Source organism: Trachypithecus francoisi, unplaced genomic scaffold, assembly GCF_009764315.1.
Source record: "Trachypithecus francoisi isolate TF-2019V2 unplaced genomic scaffold, Tfra_2.0 Contig01579, whole genome shotgun sequence".
Taxonomy (NCBI): domain Eukaryota; kingdom Metazoa; phylum Chordata; class Mammalia; order Primates; family Cercopithecidae; genus Trachypithecus; species Trachypithecus francoisi.
The window spans coordinates 29,384,967-29,403,560 of NW_022681442.1; the positions used below are offsets into that span (position 1 = coordinate 29,384,967).

The window sequence follows — 18,594 nt, forward strand, 5'->3', positions numbered from 1 at the left end:
CGCCTTCCCAGCTGGCGCCGATCCACTTTGCTCCGGGTAGCGGCCCAGCCCCACTTCGCTGCCAGTCGATCCCTTTTACCCAGGACTACCGGGACCACTCTACTCTCTCCCGCTTGGCTCTGCCTAAGCGTCCTAGCCGGAGCGCGCTCTCTGCCACGTGGGGAGGGGCGCGGCCCAGTTGCTGAGGAGCGCTTCTGATTGGCCAGAGGGCGGGGTTCTTGGCGTCTCGCCGGCCAGACCCCTCCCTCATGGGCGGGGCTTGGAGATCCACAGCTGGAAAGGGCGGAGCCCCGGCAGCGCAGCTGGAAAGGGGCGGGGCCTGACGCGCGCGGCTCGCTGCGGCGGGCTGGGGGCGCACTGGTCTGCCATAAAGTGAATGGGCGCCGGCTGGGGGTGGCAGTACGCGGTGAGGCTCACTCCTTCCTCGAGTCCGAGAGAGCCGGAGCGGAGAGGCGGCCCGGGAGCAGGGGGGCGGCCCCCACTCCGGCCGGGTGCCCGGCCCCTGGCCCCTGCCTGCCCTCTAGATCGCCGCCGCCACCGCCGCTGCTGGGAGTCTGCCTGCCTGTTGCGGGACGCACTGTGAGTGTTTGACCATTCTAAGGACAGGGGCTCATGGGGCCGAGGAGCTATTGCTGGACCTTGGAATCCCTAAAACGGGACCTGGGGCAGCTGAACTCTGGTGCCTGGGGAACAGGTCGAGAACAGGGAGGGCAGACTGCAGACCTGGGGCCAGGACTTGGGAAAAGGGAAACTCAGGGTAAGAACCAGGGGATAGGGAAGAGGGAGACTCAGAGGATCCGGAACGAAGCCGGAGACTTGAAGCCAGGATAGGGGCTTCGCGAGGCAGGGAGTAGGGAGTCTGGAAACCATTACCAGAAAGCGCCCTGGAATCCCAGGGCACAGGGCAGGCGGTCAGGGAGCGAAAGGGGTTGCAGAGGCCCTGGCCAGCTGGGGAGCCGGCGGCGGCCCCCAGTGTGGGGGCAGTTGGCGGCGCCCGACGCCCTTCGGCCCAGGCTCAGACTCTAGGGGCTGGGAGCCGGGGTGCGCCTGGTCACACACGCTTCCCTTACCAGCTGCTCCGCAGTTGGAATAGGAGCCGTGTTGTGAGAGCCCGGCCGCGACTGAGTCAGATGGCCGCTGTGCAGATCAGAGTGACCAGGCAGCGGGTACGGTGGATCTGGCTTGGGGTGTCTGAGCCCAGCTGGGTCCTCACTTGAGGCCGCCTCAGAATCGGACAGAATGTCCGCGGCGCATGGGGCTCGGAGTGGACAGAATGTCCAGGGTAGCGAAGTGGGTCTCTCCAGAGCGGGCGTTGTGTCGGGCAGTGGCGGACAGAATGTCCCTGGCTAGGTGGCATGTCCATCTACCCAGCAGCACCTGCCCAGCTGCTGCGTGTGCGATGGGGTCGGCTGCGGTGGGTCACCTCAAATCCCAGCTCACACTTTGCAAACTTGTTTCAGCTCCTTCGGGCTGCGAAGCTGCGAGCAGGGAGCGAGAGTAAAGACTGCAGCCTGGACTTGGGGTGAGGTGGGCTGGGACACATGCCTCCTTCAATTCAGAATAGATCAGAGCATCACTCTGTACTTCCAGAATCCAAAGTTGAGGACAGAAGGCCAGTGAGGAGCCTGCTAGTGGGAATCAAGACCAGGAAAGGACCATCCTGGCTAACACGGTGAAACCCTGTCTCTACTTCAAATACAAAAAATTAGCCGGGTGTGGTGGCAGGCGCCTGTAGTCCCAGCTACTCGGGAGGCTGAGGCAGGAGAATGGTGTGAACCCGGGAGGCGGAGCTTGCAGTGAACCGAGATCGCGCCACTGCACTCCAGCCTGGGCGACAGAGCTAGACTCTATCTCAAAACAAAAACAAAAACAAGAAAACAAAACAAAACAAAACAAAAAACAGGAAAGGAAGGAATAGGTGACAAAAGGCAATGGGAAAACAGGAAGGAGCTGGGCACAAACCCCTGGCAGCCTCAGTTGCCTCCTAATTCCAATACAATTAACCAGACACCCCCCAGACTCCTTGCTGGAGTATCAGCCGACCAATGGCTCCTTCCCTACAATGGGCAGGAGCCCAGGCCAGAAGAGAAAACTACAGCCCCATTAGCAAAGCAAACCCTGTGGTCCTATTTCCCTTTTGCTTCCTCAGCCCTACCAGTCCCAGCACCACCCTGGTGGCTGAGCAGAGGTGGGAAGGAGGCTCATGGAATCCAGACTCTGGAGTCCAACAGGGGACTACCTCGCCCTCTCAGTCTGGTTGGGAAGGATGTCTTGGCCCTACCTAACAGCCGGGTTTACTTTCCCTGCAGCTGAGATACAGCCCGACTCTGCTGGGCTCCTACAGTGACCATCCACCCTGACCCCAATTCTTTTTTTTTTTTTTTTGAGACGGAGTCTCGCTCTGTCCCGGAGGCTGGAGTGCAGTGGAGCTATCTCTGCTCACTGCAAGCTCCGCCTCCCAGGTTCAGGCCATTCTCCTGCCTCAGCCTGCCAAGTAGCTGGGACTACAGGCGCCCGCCACCATGCCCGGCTAATTTTGTATTTTTAGTAGAGACGGGGTTTCACCGTGTTAGCCAGGATGGTCTCGATCTGCTGACCTCGTGATCCACCCGCCTCGGCCTCCCAAAGTGCTGGGATTACAGGCGTGAGCCACTGCACCCGGCCCATCCTGACCCCAATTCTAAACAGAGCTCAATTATGAAGAGGACAGAGCAGGGAGAATGAGTCCATATAAGTGAGCAAGATAGCCCAGCTGGGGACTGAGTTTTCACAAGGACAAGTGCAAGGCCACTGTATTTAGCAATGAGCAATCTAAACAGTGGTTTCAACCTTTCTCACCCTTCACCTATGAGTGACATACACTAGGTATTCTCTACACTCCCATGTCCATTTCTCAGTTCTAAAGTTTGCTTATTACTGGCTAGGATTTGCAACGTTTTTTTTTTTTTTTTTTTTTTTTTTCATTTGCTCTATTTTGAGCAATATAAAGACACACCACAATTATCCCCATCACATTCTGATACACTTTTCAGGGGCTTGTGCTCCCATAAAAATCACTGAAATTATAGGTGAAATGAAGGGCTCTGTGTCAGGAAAGGAATAGGGAAAGCATTACAGATGGCTCCCTGAAGACTTTAGCTCAAAGTTGGCTTTTGTCAAAAAGGCCAAAGAGATGGTATCATAATGAAGATGACTGGAAACAAAAAACAGAACCTTTTCCCAACCTTGCATAAAGCCATGTAGCTGAATGCATGCCTGGTCACTGGCTCTTAGGAAGAATGTCATGGGCCTAGAGTAGGGTCAGAGAATGGTTGGCAGAATGGGGAGCCAGGGGGTGCTGGTGAGAGCAAATGTCAAAGTTTAGTCCTCTGGAAGGTGAGACAAGATGGAAATCTACAGCATAATAAAAAGCCTAGATATGCAGAATAATTGCTTGCTCCCCAAATCTTGAAACTGGAGATGAGGGGGCCTTTTAGAACTGCAGTGATGCAAGCTCAGGATGAATAGAAAAATGTTCTTTGGCACACAGTGGGCAGCATACTTCCAGAGCTCATTTCCAGAGAGATGGTAGAGGCAGGAAGTAGAAATGGAATCCTTCAGGGCTTGGAAGGATCAGCACATGTGAGAGTCACAAATGGCTGCAGGGTAGAGGGAGTGAGGCATGGAAAGAGCAGAACTAGGTGGTTTGAATCTCTTCAAACTGTGTAACCTTGCATCCTGCCTTCTTAGAGGTATAATGGGGATAGGCACTCCTGCCATGCAGGGCAGTTTGGCAAGCTAAATGAAATCATGTCTGTGAAAGCCCTCTGCAAATGAAGGAGCACCATAGAAATAAGCACTATTATTATGCCCAAACTGCAGAATCTTTGTTTGGAAAAGTGGGGCTGAGCCTTAGAGCAGCCTAACCACCTTCCTGATGCAGCCATAGGAGGGATCTTAATGATAGATGGGCCACGCTATCGCAGGCTTCAGATGCTGGCCACTACCCCGTCCCTGTCCAAGAACTCTGGGGAGCTCCCCAAATACTTAGCCTGCCTGCCAGGCCAAATATCTCTGCCTGCCTTCTGCTCAGGGATGGGAACATTGGCCCAGACTCGGGTTCAGGAAGGGAGGGCAAACGCAGCAGGCTAAAGCTGACTTGTGGTGACAGAAGCATGGGACCAGTGGAATCTTTTCTTCTCCATTCACACTAAATGATGCCTCCTAGACTAACATGAAGGATCCATTAGGTCCTGAGCTTTGGGGTGTCTAGGGTGTCCATGGCCACTGCCAGGGACTCATGAAAAGAATGAGGGGGAGGAAAAGGAAAAGATCATCAGTTGGGTAAGAGTTGGGGGAAGACAGAGAGGAATAACTTTCAAAACTCTGTCTCTCCTTTCCCATTGTCCTGCCCCGGGGCCTTTTTTGCACCTTTTAGTTAATAGTTTCTCCTTTCCTATTTCTTCCCTGCCCAACCCATTCTGCTCACCATGGTCAAATAAAGGCCACAAAGATGCTGTCTTTTGTCACACCCCTGGCTACAAGCCTCCAGTGACCCCCACTCTTTGGTGCATTGCTTCTCATAGTGGGGTGGGGTGGGAGGAGGGCAGAACAGGGGTGGGGAAGGCATGACACACAGTCTAAACAGGGCCCGTCTTCCTGGTGGGTGATATCACTTGAAGATTGGGAGGTTTATTTTTATATTAAAATAATATTTATTTGTATATTAAAATATTTTATATTCCATGACTAAAGTATGGAATAGAATGAAAAATTTGCTTGCATTTTAAACATAAAGCTGGCGAACTCTAAACAATTTCATACTAGTGGCAGCTGTTTCAGGTCATGCCTCTAGTTTTCTAGTAGATACTGTTTTTGACTGTTCTTAGGGGTTTTTCTTCTTTATTCAGGGCTGTTGCTCAGTGTGAACCTTAGGGGTTTTTGATGAAAAAGCTGGACATACTCTAGCCTAGACTTTGTCAAATCTGAATCACTAACCCTTGTCCCCGATTGGAGGCCCCCCCCCGGTTTGACTTGTTTCTCTCTGCAGATCTCCCGTGGCCTACACTGAGACTCTGACTAACCTAGGCTCACCACTGCCCTCCCAGCCTGCCAGCTTATTCCCAACACTGCTGATTATTTAGAATGCCATACACCTTCTCTGCCTCTTGAACTTCCAGTTCAGTCGCATGCCTATCTTCTCTGAGCCCCCAACACTTGGTACCACCTTCCATGGGTTTCCCTCTCTCTGATCTCCCAGTCTGGGAGTCAGACCCATGCATTCCATCTTTCCATCCTGTGCTCTGTTTGCCTCCCTACACTGCAGACTCCTACAAGTTAGGGTATGTGCCTTACTGTTCTTGGGATCCCCAGGAAGGAAGCAAGGAAGAGCAGGAAGACTGTGGAATCATTTCTCTGATCCCCGATTTGTCCCTTGATAACTTGAATGCTTCAAATCTTTGCTGCAAATGTGTCTCGATTTGCTCGCATTTGCACACTGCAGTTCAGCAGACCATACAGTCTGGGTGCTCAGCGTCCCAAATGAACATGCGGCCATGTCCACTTAAGGGCCTCACTTCTGTTTCACGTTTATAAGATGAAAACATCACAACTCCAGCTCCTCTCATCTCCTCGCCATTTAGCCCCTGAAAGAGAAAGGTTTTCTCCTATTTGAGTTCCAGGTTATGCCTCCAGCCTCAAGCATTATTAGTGCAACCGATTGTGGGCTCTCACTATGTCCCTGGTCTACCCCTCTGGCTTCAGGACTTAAGTGGGTCCACATGACAGCTGACTTATTGCCATGGGGTTGTGTCTCTTGGAAACCATGACCTCCCCACTGTGGCCTCCCTGGCCTGAGATCTACTCTCCACCTTCATATGTCCTGGATATTTCATTCTTGTTGCAGTCCATGACCAGGCTTCCTCTAATTCCAGTCTGTACTGCAGAATCAGAGCATATCTGGTAGGCCCTCTGTATTCCCTGGGCCTGGGATTGCCACCCTGACACCAGTGGGACTGGGCCATACATCCCTAGCAGGGTGTGGCAAAAAGGCTAGGGGTGGGGCCAACAGCCCCCTCCCAGAGCTGGACTCACCATCATTGTTATCTCCTGACTCTCTCTGTCCCTGCCTGGGCATTTTTTACTAGCATCAACTAATCCTGCAGCTTCCAGACCTACTGCTTGTTCTTCCCTATCCACTGAGTGAGGCGAAGTCCCTGGCCTCAGTCCCAACTCCCTAGCTTCCTGACCTCCAGCAGTTTGGGGGAGCTTAATCTTCAGCCAGCCTGTCTCCAGCTCAGACAACAGCTTGGCGCCCCCAGCCTTTGCCTGACCAGCCCACCCGGACGTGAGTCGGCTAGAGGTCTATGCCCCCACCCTTCCATCTCTCTTATTGCCTGCCTGGCTTTACTGTTCTTTCCTTCTCTCTTCAGTTTCACAGTCAGGTCCCTTCTCAGCCATGGCTCCTCTCTCTGATGTTACTAGCCCATGCAAGAGCCTAAAGGCTTCATTCTTTCCTTTACCAGTCCCTCGTCCCCAAAGTGGCTCCCAGCTCGGGTTACTCTGTCTGTTTTGCTGTTGCCTTGTTGACTGGGTCGTCTATGCTCAGGACTGAGTGTTCACAGCATGTGCTGCCTATCTCTCAGCAATGCAGTGTACTCACCTTCATTCACCAGGGAAACAGTTCACTGCAGGATACAGAGTCTGGGGAGATGACCCACTCGAGGAAGGGCAGACACAGGGATGAGATCTTAGTCACTACTCCACCCTCAGGGCCTAACTCAATGCCCAGCTCATAGAATGTGCTAAATAGCATTTGTTTAATGAGTGAGGGGAAAAAAAACTACTCAGGTAGAGTTTTATCCCTACTCATATTTACATGTTTATGTTTTTATCTAAACCTTGTAACAATACTGAAGGCAAGTAGGGAAGGGATCATGAACTTCCTTTCAGAGATGAAGAAATATGCCCAGAAAGGTAAAGTTACTTGCCGAGGACACACAGCTAGTAAGTTGTAGAGCCAGGACCGTGAACCTAGATCTGTTGACTCCAAACCTAATTTCTTTGGGCTATACCAGATGACTTTCCCCAGAGGGCCTGGGCACTTTCTGTCCCTCCTCCCCACCCCATCCTCTAGCTCCAGCATGCTCATGCCTTCTCCTCACTCAGCAGCATCCAGTGCAGAACACTCCCCTGGCCCCTTGGCCTGCTCCTCCCCCACACAGAGTCCTTAGCTCCTGGGACGAGAGCTGAGGTTCAGAGGGGCCAGGGAGGTGGTGGGGGGGTGGGGGGAGGGTAATAATGGCTAGCTCCAAAACAGCCCCAGCAGCTGTCCCTGTCACAGAAAGGAGACTGTGTGGCGGTATGTATCTGTCTGCCTGGATGTGGCAGCGCATGTGTGGGAGAGTGTATGTTTGTGTGCCCCTAGCTCCAAGTCCAAGTGCTTATTATGTCTGAGTGGGGGCCTGTGTGTGTCTGCACGTGTCCGTCTGTCTCTGGGAACACGCAGCCTGAACTCGGCTTTCTGGCCTCGTCTTTTCCTCGCCCATATCCCTTCTTACCCTGCCTGCCTCTGCTGAAATAGAGTGAAAGCAAGATGCAGGTATGGAATGCCAGGGGCAGGGTAATTTGGAAAACTGCAAGTCTGGAGCCAAAGCTGACTGGAAGGCTAGGTGGCAAGGGTGGGACTGCTTTTCCCACAGGTAAACCCCTCTCTGTGTTTTTTGCCAGCTTCGTGTTGCTCCCATGGCCTCTGGAAAAGTCAGGGGGATGATTTGCATTTCAAGGGCATCTTGGGTATGAAGTAAAGGGAGACTTCAGAGCACCCCTTTTTCCAGCTCTCAGTTCTAACCCTTCCTCCCTCATCTTCCCAGCCAAGGCTACCATAGTTCCTTCTCAGGGACATTTCCCTTCCATCAGAGCATTGTTGGCCGAAGTTTTCCAGCTCCAAACCCCCTGATCTGACCTGGAAGGGGAAGTAAGCTGAGCACACCTCCAGTTCTGGCCTGACTTTTCTCCTGTCCTGGGTTCCCTCCAGCCCTGTCTCTTCATATCCAGTAAAAGGTCCAAGATCTAGACCCCTCTGCCTGTAGAAAGAGCAGGGACTCTTTCTCAACCTCCTGCCTTGACCTCGGTTCCACTTCCAACCTGGCTTGAGAGGTGGGGTGGGGAGTGGGGGCACAGCTGTGATCTCTGAGCTGGTTGAAGAGGGCGTTACCATGTGCAAATACAGGCCGCTGCCCATCTGCACCTCCCTGAGAAAGGCTCCTAATAAATCCAGAGCAGCCAAGTGCCACACATCTCAATCTAGGCTAATCCACTACATTAATGCCACCCCGTGTAGCCTGCTAATGTAAGGCCCTGTTAATGGGGAAGGGGTGACAGAGGCAGAGAGGCCCCTCCCACTCAGCTCTCTACCCCTTCCCTCTGTCCCTAGCCTCCTCTGTTCTCCTCCAACCAAAAGGCACCCAGAGTCTTGAACCCCAGTATTGCCCATTTCCCTTCCTCCCAGCAGAGGGGTCCTGGGAGAGCAGGCAGAAAAGGGGACTCTGTGGGGGAAACTTGGAGAGGGACCCAGGGAGGCTCCTGAGCAATGTGAGGCTAGGTTTTGGGATAGGAAGTTATGAGTAGGAAGGTGGTCTTATGAAGCTTCTGCCTACGGCCTGGAGCAGGCTTGATAGAGGCCGTCCATGGGTGGAGCAATCATTGGTGGGATGCAGTGTGTATCGGTGCAGGCAGGAGACCAGGCCCGGCCCAAGCACCCAGTGGTTTTCACACTTGTGTTTGATCTTGTTACCTTCTTTCAAATGAAACCTCTTCAGAAATAATAAACAAAACAGGCTGGGCATGGTGGCTCACGCCTAATTCCAGCACTTTGGGAGGCCGAGGCAGCTGGATCACCTGAGATCAGGAGTTCGAGACCAGCCTGGCCAACATGGTGAAACCCCATCTCTACTAAAAATACAAAAATTAGCCAGGAGTCGTGGCATGTGCCTGTAGTTCCAGCTACTCGGGAGGCTAAGACAGGAGAACAGCTTGAGCCCTGGAGGTGGAGGTTGCAGTGAGCCGAGATTATGCCACTGCACTCCAGCGTGGGTGACAAAGCGAGACTCCATTTCAAAAACAAAGAAAAAAAAGAAAGAAAGAAATCATAAACGAAACAGACTAAAGCAGAGCTGCCCTAGCTGAAGCAGACCCAAGCAAGGCCAGGTTAGAACTGTAGCTGAGTCCCTGAGGGAACCTCGAGGGAAGGCCCCAAAGAGCACAGTGTGAGAAAACAAGTGTTCTGAGTTGACTGAATCAGAAAAATAAAATAATAATAAAAGAAAAATAAAAAGCAAACAAAGAAAAAGCATTAGGAGTCTCACAGACCTAGTTCAGATCTCAATCCCACTGCTTACAAGCTCTGTGAGCCTCATCAAGTTCCTTCAAGTCTCAGTTTCCTCAGCAGAAAAAGGATGATCATACTTGACATATTCTTGTGAGGGGACAGAGAATGAGGTAAAGGCTCACAGTAAGTACACATAAATGATAGCAGCCATTATTCTTAAAGGAGAAATATCAGGTCTGGTTCAAAATACAATCTGTCCCAAGGAGAATGGATAACAGACATCTGGTCTGTCTCAGGTATGATTGGCTGAGGACCATGTATGAATATAAGGGGATACTGAGCATTCAGGTGAGAAGGATTTTAAATTTTTGCAGATATAGTATAGGGTAGGTAGTGTGCTATAGTGTAGATTTCTTTGTTATTGTTTTTTGAGACAGTGTCTTGTTCTGTCACCCAGGCTGGAGTGCAGTAGCGCCATCTCGGTTCACTGCAACCTCCACCTCCCAGGTTCAAGCGATTCTCCTGCCTCAGCCTCCCGAGTAGCTGAGATTACAAGTGCGTGCCACCCCGCCCAGCAAATTTGTATTTTTAGTAGGCACGGGGTTTCGCCATGCTGGCCAGGCTGGTCTCGAACTCCTGACCTCAGGTGATCCACCCGCCTCGGCCTCCCAAAGTGCTGGGATTACAGGTGTGAGCCACAGCGCCCGGCCTGTAGTCTACATTTTTATTAATTCAATAAATATTGAACCCCAACTGTATACCTGGCACAGTTCTAGTTCCCAGCAGCAAACAAAACAAAGTCTAGTTTATATACTATGCAGAGAACCTGTCAGCATGCACCTCTGTGCCCTTAGGCTGCTATTTCCCCATTCTATCCTAAGGAGCCCCACGCAGCCCCAGCTTTATGGCTGGGGCTGAGAAAGGCGGCAGGGAATTTACGGGGAAACGCTGCTGGGACCCAGCTAAGCCAGAGATTTTACCTCCGTTACCCTGGTCTCTGTCTTCTCTCGCCTCCAGAGACCTCCCTCCATGGAGTTCGGCCTGCTCAGCGAGGCAGAGGCCCGGAGCCCTGCCCTGTCGCTGTCAGACGCGGGCACTCCGCACCCCCAGCTCCCAGAGCACGGCTGCAAGGGCCAGGAGCACAGCGGTAAGCGCGCCCCCTTCCGGGAGTGCAGGAGATAACAGCTTCATCCCCAGTGCGGGTGGGACCCCGGCTGGGCAGCTCAGGTGGGAGCCAGCGGGTGGCTTAGGAGGTCCCGGAGCCGGAGAATCCGCGCAGGCTTGGGCGCCCTGTGACCTGCCCCCACTCTGGCCCCCTAGACTCAGAGAAGGCCTCGGCTTCGCTGCCTGGCGGCTCCCCCGAGGACGGCTCACTGAAGAAGAAGCAGCGGCGGCAGCGCACGCATTTCACCAGCCAGCAGCTGCAGGAGCTGGAGGCGACCTTCCAGAGGAACCGCTACCCCGACATGAGCACGCGCGAGGAGATCGCCGTGTGGACCAACCTCACCGAGGCCCGCGTGCGGGTATGCTCTCCAGACCCGCAACTCGCACCCGGCGCGGGCCCTTCGCACTCAGCCTGCGACCCGGTTCCACCCCACCTTCCCCTCCCCCGGACCCCGGACCCTGGCTCCCGGCCGCAGCCCCACGCGGCCTCTTGCCCGCCAACCTCCAGCCTCTGCTCCCACTGCTCCCTACTACCCGGACCGCGCGCTTCTTTGGCCCTGACACCGTCTCTCCTTCCCCTCTCCACCCCTCCTCGACCTCATCCTACTGTCCCCCCAGACTCTGGCGCCGATGACTCGGTCCTGCCGCCCGCGCCTTGTTCTCCGACCCCGGACTCCGTGCACTTCTTCCCTCCCACCCCGTCTCCAGCCACCTCATCTCGTTTATTGACCGCAGGGCCCCGGCTGGTAGCCCCGTCGGGGTGGCCCGCCCTCCAGCCGCTGGGACCTGGCCCCGAGCCCTGACCGCCTTTCTCCCGTGCCCGCAGGTGTGGTTCAAGAACCGGCGCGCCAAATGGCGGAAGCGCGAGCGCAGCCAGCAGGCCGAGCTGTGCAAGGGCAGCTTCGCGGCACCGCTCGGGGGGCTTGTGCCGCCCTACGAGGAGGTGTACCCCGGCTACTCGTACGGCAACTGGCCGCCCAAGGCGCTTGCCCCGCCACTCGCCGCCAAGACCTTCCCATTCGCCTTCAACTCGGTCAACGTGGGGCCTCTGGCTTCGCAGCCCGTCTTCTCGCCACCCAGCTCCATCGCCGCCTCCATGGTGCCCTCCGCCGCGGCTGCCCCGGGCACCGTGCCAGGGCCTGGGGCCCTGCAGGGCCTGGGCGGGGCCCCCCCCGGGCTAGCTCCGGCAGCCGTGTCCTCCGGGGCCGTGTCCTGCCCTTACGCCTCGGCCGCCGCCGCCGCCGCGGCTGCCGCCTCCTCCCCCTACGTCTATCGGGACCCGTGTAACTCGAGCCTGGCCAGCCTGCGGCTCAAAGCCAAACAGCACGCTTCCTTCAGCTACCCTGCCGTGCACGGGCCGCCCCCAGCAGCCAACCTCAGTCCGTGCCAGTACGCCGTGGAAAGGCCCGTATGAGCGGCCCCGCCCGTAGATCATCCTCCAGGGCGGGGGCGACGATTCACAGCCTCCTCGGACTGGGGTCGTTTTGACTGGCTTGCGCCCGCCCCAGGGTCTAAAAGGGGTGTTTGGTCAGCTGGGGGGCGCCGGCTCAGGAGAGGGCCTTCCCCTCCCAGCCCTGAGGGGTGGACTGGGCCCTACACACAGACCGCGCCCCTGGGACTAAAGCCAGGAACAGGGACCAGCTTCCCGGGGGCCAACTCACCCTTGGCCCATCCCGCCTTCTCCAGGCTTCCCCTCCCTCGTTTTCAAAGATAAATGAAATAAACGTGCGCGGACTGTCGAAGGCGTGATGATTCAGAGTCGCGGTTGAGTCCTCTTCCCTTCATCCTCCCCCACTGTCTACAGGCGAGCTGGATGTACAGGAACGAAGTGAGGGTCCAGGCTTCTAGGGATTCAGTCCCACTCACCACCTGCCCCCACTCCAGGTCGGGGCAGCCCGGGATTCTTGCAGCAAAGAGGTGCGTGAGTGCGCGGGACGTGGGAAACCAGCTACCTGGCTGGCATCGGCCACAGCCGGTGCTGCAGCGCCACCTCGTGGTCTCAGGGAGGCTAGCTGGTAGATCTGGTCTCCAATGCTTGCAGGTGTCAGCTCTGCTATTCAGGGAGCCTATGACTTTAGATAAAGTTACTCCGCCTTTCTGAGCCTGTTTCTCACTGTTCCTATGAGGGGCTTGGTCCTCTTAACAGCAATAAAATTCTGGTCTGTAACAACATTTATTAAGTGCCTACCAGGCCTAGGATTCTTTCAGTGTCTGTGTGTGCCTCTCACCCTTCCACACACCCTCAGGCGTCCCACCTGCCGATCATCCCCTTAGTAGCAGCCTCTTGCCATCACAGCAGCGCTCTTTCCCCCTAAATCCCCAAACTCTCAAAATTTTGTTGAAATCTTTAATTTTAAAAAATAGAGCAAGAAGAAGACTGGATAGAAATTAAACAACTCAGCTCTTGGGACCCTCCTCCGTCCCACCTCCATCCCAGGGCCTTCTTGGCCTTCACATTAAAAATAGAAACATCAAAGTAACAGACCACACCCCCATCCCAGGGTCACCCTTCTTGTCTCAAAAATTCCAGCCACCTTGGGGCACACATCCTCTGGGGAAACCATGCAGGTAAGGCAACCTAATCATTCTCCCAAAACTAAGCCCAGCCTCTTGGTGCCCTGGAGAAGAGAAAGCCTGGAGCTTCACTGTTCTCTCCAACCCTTCACTGGCTCTTGGTCTTGGCTTTGACCTTGGGCTTGATGTAGGTCTGGCGGAAGAAGTGGGCAAAGAGGATGAAATAGGTCATATACAAGATGAAGGACCAGAATAAGTGTTCCATCGTGGTGTGGCATCCCTGTTCCTGCCTCCAGATGTATGCGAGGATGCTGATGATGGCTCCTACAAACATCTGCAGGATCTGCAGGCTGGTGATGAGCATGGGCAGCATCTTGGGGGGCTTCACGTTGGCAGCCTTCAGAGTGTAGTAGGTGTACATGAAGGCATGCACACCGAAGTTCATGGTGACGAACCAGCCTCCTGCAGGCACTTTGTTCTTGTATCCAAAGCTTGTGTACACCAGCACTGTGCTGTGGTGGTACCAGTGAATAAAGATGAGTGGCCGCTTACGCAGGATGATGAAGGCTGTGTCTCCTGGGAGATGGAGAATCATAGTTGGCACACCACCCAGTGCTGGGACCACCCTCTGTACTGGGTGTAGGGCCAAGGGAGAAATTCTCAGGGGAGGGAAGGGGGTCTTTGTGGCAGAGAATCTGTAGAGGGGCTTGGGTGAGAGGTATTATTGGGACCCAGGGGTAGGAAAGGGACTCTCAAGGGTATGGGTGAAGGGAGGGCCCTGTGGAGGGATGCAGTTCACAAGGCACCAGAGAGACAAAGCCTTGCCACTCACCGAGTTCTATGACCTTGCTGAGAAGAAAGACCCAGGACCAGAATTTGACTGTAGAATTACCAACGAAGTTGACAAAGCACACGGTTTGCTTTAGGCCCCCGGTAAGTATCACAGTCCCCATAATGCCCCACATCCTCACTGCCCCCAGGATACTGAAATGGGACAAAGGAAGATGGTGTAAGTGTCATCCCCAGGCACCAATCCACCCTTCCCTCGGCTTGGCCAGGTTACTGTGTTCCAAGCTCTACCACCTCCCCACCTGTCCACGGGGCGGCGTCAAAGCTCCTGAGAGCCTGAGGCCAATCTGGTAGATCCAACCAGTAGTCTAGAGGAGATGAGGGCTGGAGAAAGATCAGGGAATGCAGGGGGATGGGATTGAAAGTTGAGTTAAGGAATGGGGTTCTTGGGAGGGGTTAGGAGCCTAGGAGGAGATGTGTGGAGGGATAGGGGAAGACTGAAGGAGTTTGGGGGAGAAAATATGGGGAAGTTATTGGAGGGTCCTGAGAGAGGGTGTTAGGAGCTGAGAGCATTAGAGGCTGGAGAAATGTTTTACGAGTACAGACTATGAAGGCAAGAGGGAAAAAGCAGAGACCACCAGGTAGGGGTCTAAAAAAGAAGGAAAACAGAATAATATAATAGAAGAGGGTGAAGGCTGGGAGGGGAACTAAAGCTGAGAATGAGATGGGGAGAGTGTTACAGGGCAACTTGGGGACAGGATGGAGGTTGATGCAATTGGGAAAGCTTTAAGGCATAGAATGGAGGTCTGACGTCTAGAGAAGAGGCAAGGAGTGGGATGGGGTCTTACCTGAAGATTGCAAGGCAGAAGGACCAGAGGATGAGGGGCCCCTGCAGGTTGAAGCCCTTGCGTTCCTTCATGTAGTTCTGCCCCACAGCGATGAGAAGCAGGTAGATCAGGGCTATGGGGAATGAGGTTGCCCTGGCAAGCAGAAGGCAGAGGGGATGGGCTCATGGGTGGGTGCTGATTAGAGAAATGCCCACTCATCTCTCCAGGTGAGTGCTCTGGGTTGGAGTCCCAGTTCTGCCACTTACTAGCTGTGTGACATTGGAAAAAACAACTTAACTCTCTGAGCCTTGGCTTCCTAATTTGTAAAGGGGGAATACTACATCTCTCCTGGGAGTATTAATGTATACAAAGTACCTAGCACGGGGCAGGGGCTATGTCCAAGGTTTCTGTGATTATTGCTCTCTCAGTGGGGTTAGAGGTGGGTGACAGCTGTCTGGCCCACGCCTAGAAGCAGTCCAGGGCTGTGGTGTAAAAAGAGTGTGGCAATAGCTTCTCCCTGGTTGGGGCGCCTAGAAGCAGCCCAGGGCTGTGGTGTAAGAAGAATGTGGCAATAACTTTTCTCTGGTTGGGGCATGGCAAATTGGTTGGAGCATAAAGTCAGACCCCAAAACCTCTGGGGAGCTTTAGGGCAAAGCTAGAGAGCTCTTCCAGGGGAAAGCTTGGAAGAGCTCTCTGACTTTGCCTCCTTCTCCGCAGCAGGAACGGTGGAGCACCTGGGGAACGATGGGATAATTGTAAAGGGTAGGCTGTCCCCGGGCCCTGCACTGTGCACACACGCTTACACACACAGCCATAGGGGACGTGGAAGTCATCTAGTAAGGCTTCAGATCAACCTCACGCCTCCAAGACCAGTTCTCACTACACGCTGTCTTTGGCTTCTGTATGTTTCCACGTTCTCCCTCATCCTCTTATTTCTGCTTGCTTGCTTTCAGCTCTAATGTCTTTGAGGTGCCACATACTACCTGCACCTCGGACAAAGGTAGCGTGAAACCAGTACGAGGGAGTCCCGTAACTCTGCTCTGTAAGAAAATCATTGCGGGCATTCAATGCCACCCCCTCGCGCCCTGGCCCCGGGGCCCTGGCATGGCCTTTCCCTCTTCCCAAGTCTCACCAATACTCCTCGAAAAAGGGCCTCATGTCCTTGAACAGCTCGAAGTTACAGGGCTGGAACAGCTGATTTACTTGATGTGAGACATTCATGGCTGTGACCATCTAGTTTTGCAGACGTCGAGGTCCAAAAGCTTGGAGGCGCTGGGCGAAAGCCTGGGGCTCTGAGGATGTCGTGAACCTCGGGGCGAGATGGAACAGAGCCGGCACAGAAGGAACCCCTGGGCAAAGCGAGGAGGACGTCGGACCTAGGCACGTGCGCGGCGGCGCTGCCAGCTCTCCCGAGCGCAGCCACTGCGATATATAACCCGGACTTGCAAAGCTACCGGCCTGGACCGCGCGCGGCCCCCTCCCTGCGCCGCACCGCTATCCAATCTCGACGAAGATACGCCTCTGCTCCGCCCCTGGGACGCAGTCCGCATTCTGATTGGTCATCCTCACGGGCCCGCCTGCCAGGCGTTTCGCACGCCCCGCCCCAAGTCCCATCATAGGCCATCGCCCGCTCACTTCCCCAGCCTTTTCTCCCTTAACACGTCTCCCCAATCCTGTGTGGCCTTGTGTGTGTACCTGGACAGGCCAGTCTTCCCTTGGCACTGTCAACCGTGGCCTTTGCCTCCGTTTGCTTTAATCTTAACCTGCTTAGCAGTGAGGAGAGAGGGAAGGTGTGCTTAGGCTTTGATGCTCCCACCCAGAAATGGAGGCGTCAGTTTCCAGGCTCCCTGAGATCCTGGGAAACCCAGGCCTGTGATGAGGAAACACTAACCTGGGCAACGCAGAGCTTCTCCTGTAGTCCCTTCCACCTCCTAGCTTCGAGTCTGCGATTGTGAGTGGGTGGAAGGAGATGAATTTTAATAAATTTTATTGTTGAGGTTGTTGATGTTGATGTTTGGGTTGTGGAGGCTGCTGTGGTTTCTTTATAGTTTCCTGAATTCCTGAACTGCTCCAGACTGACAGTAATAACCATGGAGAGAGGAAATGGGGTCACCCTCTGGGCTTCTGGAATTATTGTCTTCAGGTTTCCTGGAGGCCTCTTAGGGTTTAGGGAGGGGGAGAGCCACTGTATCTCCCCATGGCCTGCTGCTTTCTCTCCCTAACCAAATCTACTTCTTTTTCGCCTGTGTAACCAGCCCCACAGAAATAAATGTTCTAAAACTTTTAAAGTTTTACTTGACTGTCCCTTATTTCTTTCCTAGGTTTTGTGAAAGCGAAGGAGAAATACAAGGCTTGAGGGCAGTTTCAGATAAGGTGGAGATTTGCAAAAAGTTCTAAGAAACATAGATACAAAGTAATTGAAATCAAGATGTGGGTATAAATGGCTACGTGCAGTAAAGCTCTAGGCCAGAGGATCCAGGTAGGAACCCCAGCTCTAATTCCTGAACCTCAGCCACTGTCTATGGGAGGATGTAGTGAAAGTCCTATCAGTGCCATCTAAGTGACTCAAAAGTGCATCCCTTTGTCTGTGTACCTCATCACCTCTCACCTGATCACGTTACCTGGTCGCACTGCCTCCTTCTCTAATACAGTGCTCCTGCTCTTCACTGAATTGCAATCAGAAAAGAGTTCCTGTACCTGGCTGATTACCAGATCCCTGAGCCTCAGCTGCAGAGATTCTGGTCCTATAGGTTGTCTCAGACTGTACTTGGAAAACCACCACTTTGTTTGCTCATCCAAAAAACAATTCTGCTTTCCTGCTTAAAAACCTTCAGTGGTTCGGCCAGGCGCAGTGGCTTACACCTGTAATCCCAGCACTTTGGGAGACTGAGGTGGGCAGATCACGAGGTCAGGAGATCGAGACCATCCTGGCTAACACGGTGAAACTCCATCTCTACTAAAAAATACAAAAAATTAGCTGGCCGTGGTGGCAGGCGCCTGTAATCCCAGCTACTCGGGAGGCTGAGGTAGGAGAATGGCGTGAACCCGGGAGGCGGAGTTTGCAGTGAGCTGAGATAGCACCCCCTTACTCGAGACTCCGTCTCAAAAAAAAGAAAAAAAAGGCCGGGCGCGGTGGCTCAAGCCTGTAATCCCAGCACTTTGGGGGGCCGAGACGGGCGGATCACGAGGTCAGGAGATCGAGACCATCCTGACTAACACGGTGAAACCCCGTCTCTACTAAAAAATACAAAAAAACTAGCCGGGCGAGGTGGCGGGCGCCTGTAGTCCCAGCTACTCGGGAGGCTGAGGCAGGAGAATGGCGTAAACCCAGGAGGCGGAGCTTGCAGTGAGCTGAGATCCGGCCATTACACTCCAGCCTGGGCGACAGGGCGAGACTCCACCTCAAAAAAAAAAAAAAAAAAAAAAAAGAAAAAAAAAAAAAAAAGAGAAAACCTTCCGTTGTTCCTGATGGCTCCATATATAGCCTGACATCTAATCAGGTGATCAACACATGTCTGATGGATGAATGAGTAAATTAAAAAATGAATATTACAAGAATAATGCCATCTAGGTGTTACAAGACCCAAGTTCAAGTCCCAGCACCTCCATTAATGAGCCATGTGATTTTAGGCAAGTTACCTAACCTCTGTGAGACTCACATTCTACTTCAGAAAAAAATGCATATAGTCATACTTGCCTGCTTATCTCACAAGGCTGTGATTAGTATGCAAGCCAGATAATGTAGGTGAAATGATGCTATGGACTAGACACATGGCAATGGCAAGGTGAATCATTACGGGAGGTTTACAAATGCATATGGAGAATATATACTCAGTCCTGGATTTCTCTATAAAGATATTTTACATTGTCTTTCCCTGTGAGGTTTAATGGTGAGGCTTGGAGGAGGTGTATGTGGAAAAGGGAAAGAAGAACAATCGGGCTGGGCACAGTGGCTCAAGCCTGTAATCTCAGCACTTTGGGAGGCTGAGCAGG

General features: G+C 53.6%; 2 protein-coding genes across 3 annotated transcripts; one reads left to right on the forward strand and one right to left on the reverse strand.

The window, feature by feature from the left end:
- Positions 1 to 292: 292 nt before the first annotated feature.
- PITX3 (paired like homeodomain 3) lies at positions 293 to 12,210 on the forward strand. Its single transcript, XM_033178603.1, has 4 exons — positions 293 to 579; positions 10,325 to 10,454; positions 10,628 to 10,830; positions 11,298 to 12,210. The coding sequence occupies exons 2-4, from the start codon at positions 10,337 to 10,339 to the stop codon at positions 11,883 to 11,885; spliced, it is 909 nt and encodes a 302-aa protein (XP_033034494.1). The 5' UTR covers positions 293 to 579; positions 10,325 to 10,336; the 3' UTR covers positions 11,886 to 12,210.
- Positions 12,211 to 12,804: 594 nt separating this feature from the next.
- On the reverse strand, positions 12,805 to 16,543 carry ELOVL3 (ELOVL fatty acid elongase 3). Of its 2 annotated transcripts, XM_033184683.1 has the most exons (5): positions 16,493 to 16,543; positions 15,734 to 15,950; positions 14,623 to 14,754; positions 13,818 to 13,969; positions 12,851 to 13,561 (listed from the first exon to the last, which is right to left on the reverse strand). In XM_033184683.1, exons 2-5 carry the CDS (start codon positions 15,832 to 15,834, stop codon positions 13,134 to 13,136), a joined length of 813 nt encoding a protein of 270 aa, XP_033040574.1. In that variant the 5' UTR covers positions 15,835 to 15,950; positions 16,493 to 16,543; the 3' UTR covers positions 12,851 to 13,133. The 2 variants fall into 2 exon arrangements, with proteins under 2 accessions (XP_033040563.1, XP_033040574.1); XM_033184672.1 differs by lacking the exon at positions 16,493 to 16,543 and having other exon boundaries at positions 12,805 to 13,561; positions 15,734 to 16,107.
- Positions 16,544 to 18,594: the final 2,051 nt, after the last annotated feature.

Coding starts and splice junctions, on each gene's coding strand:
- PITX3 (XM_033178603.1), top strand. CDS start 10,337: ATGGAGTTCGGCCTGCTCAGCGAGGCAGAGGCCCGGAGCCCTGCCCTG. Junction 10,455..10,627: donor CAAGGGCCAGGAGCACAGCG/GTAAGCGCGCCC, acceptor CTGGCCCCCTAG/ACTCAGAGAAGGCCTCGGCT. Junction 10,831..11,297: donor TCACCGAGGCCCGCGTGCGG/GTATGCTCTCCA, acceptor CCGTGCCCGCAG/GTGTGGTTCAAGAACCGGCG.
- ELOVL3 (XM_033184672.1), bottom strand. CDS start 15,834: ATGGTCACAGCCATGAATGTCTCACATCAAGTAAATCAGCTGTTCCAG. Junction 14,755..15,733: donor CCCTTTTTCGAGGAGTATTG/GTGAGACTTGGG, acceptor TCTGCTTGCCAG/GGCAACCTCATTCCCCATAG. Junction 13,562..13,817: donor CAGCAAGGTCATAGAACTCG/GTGAGTGGCAAG, acceptor TCCATCTCCCAG/GAGACACAGCCTTCATCATC.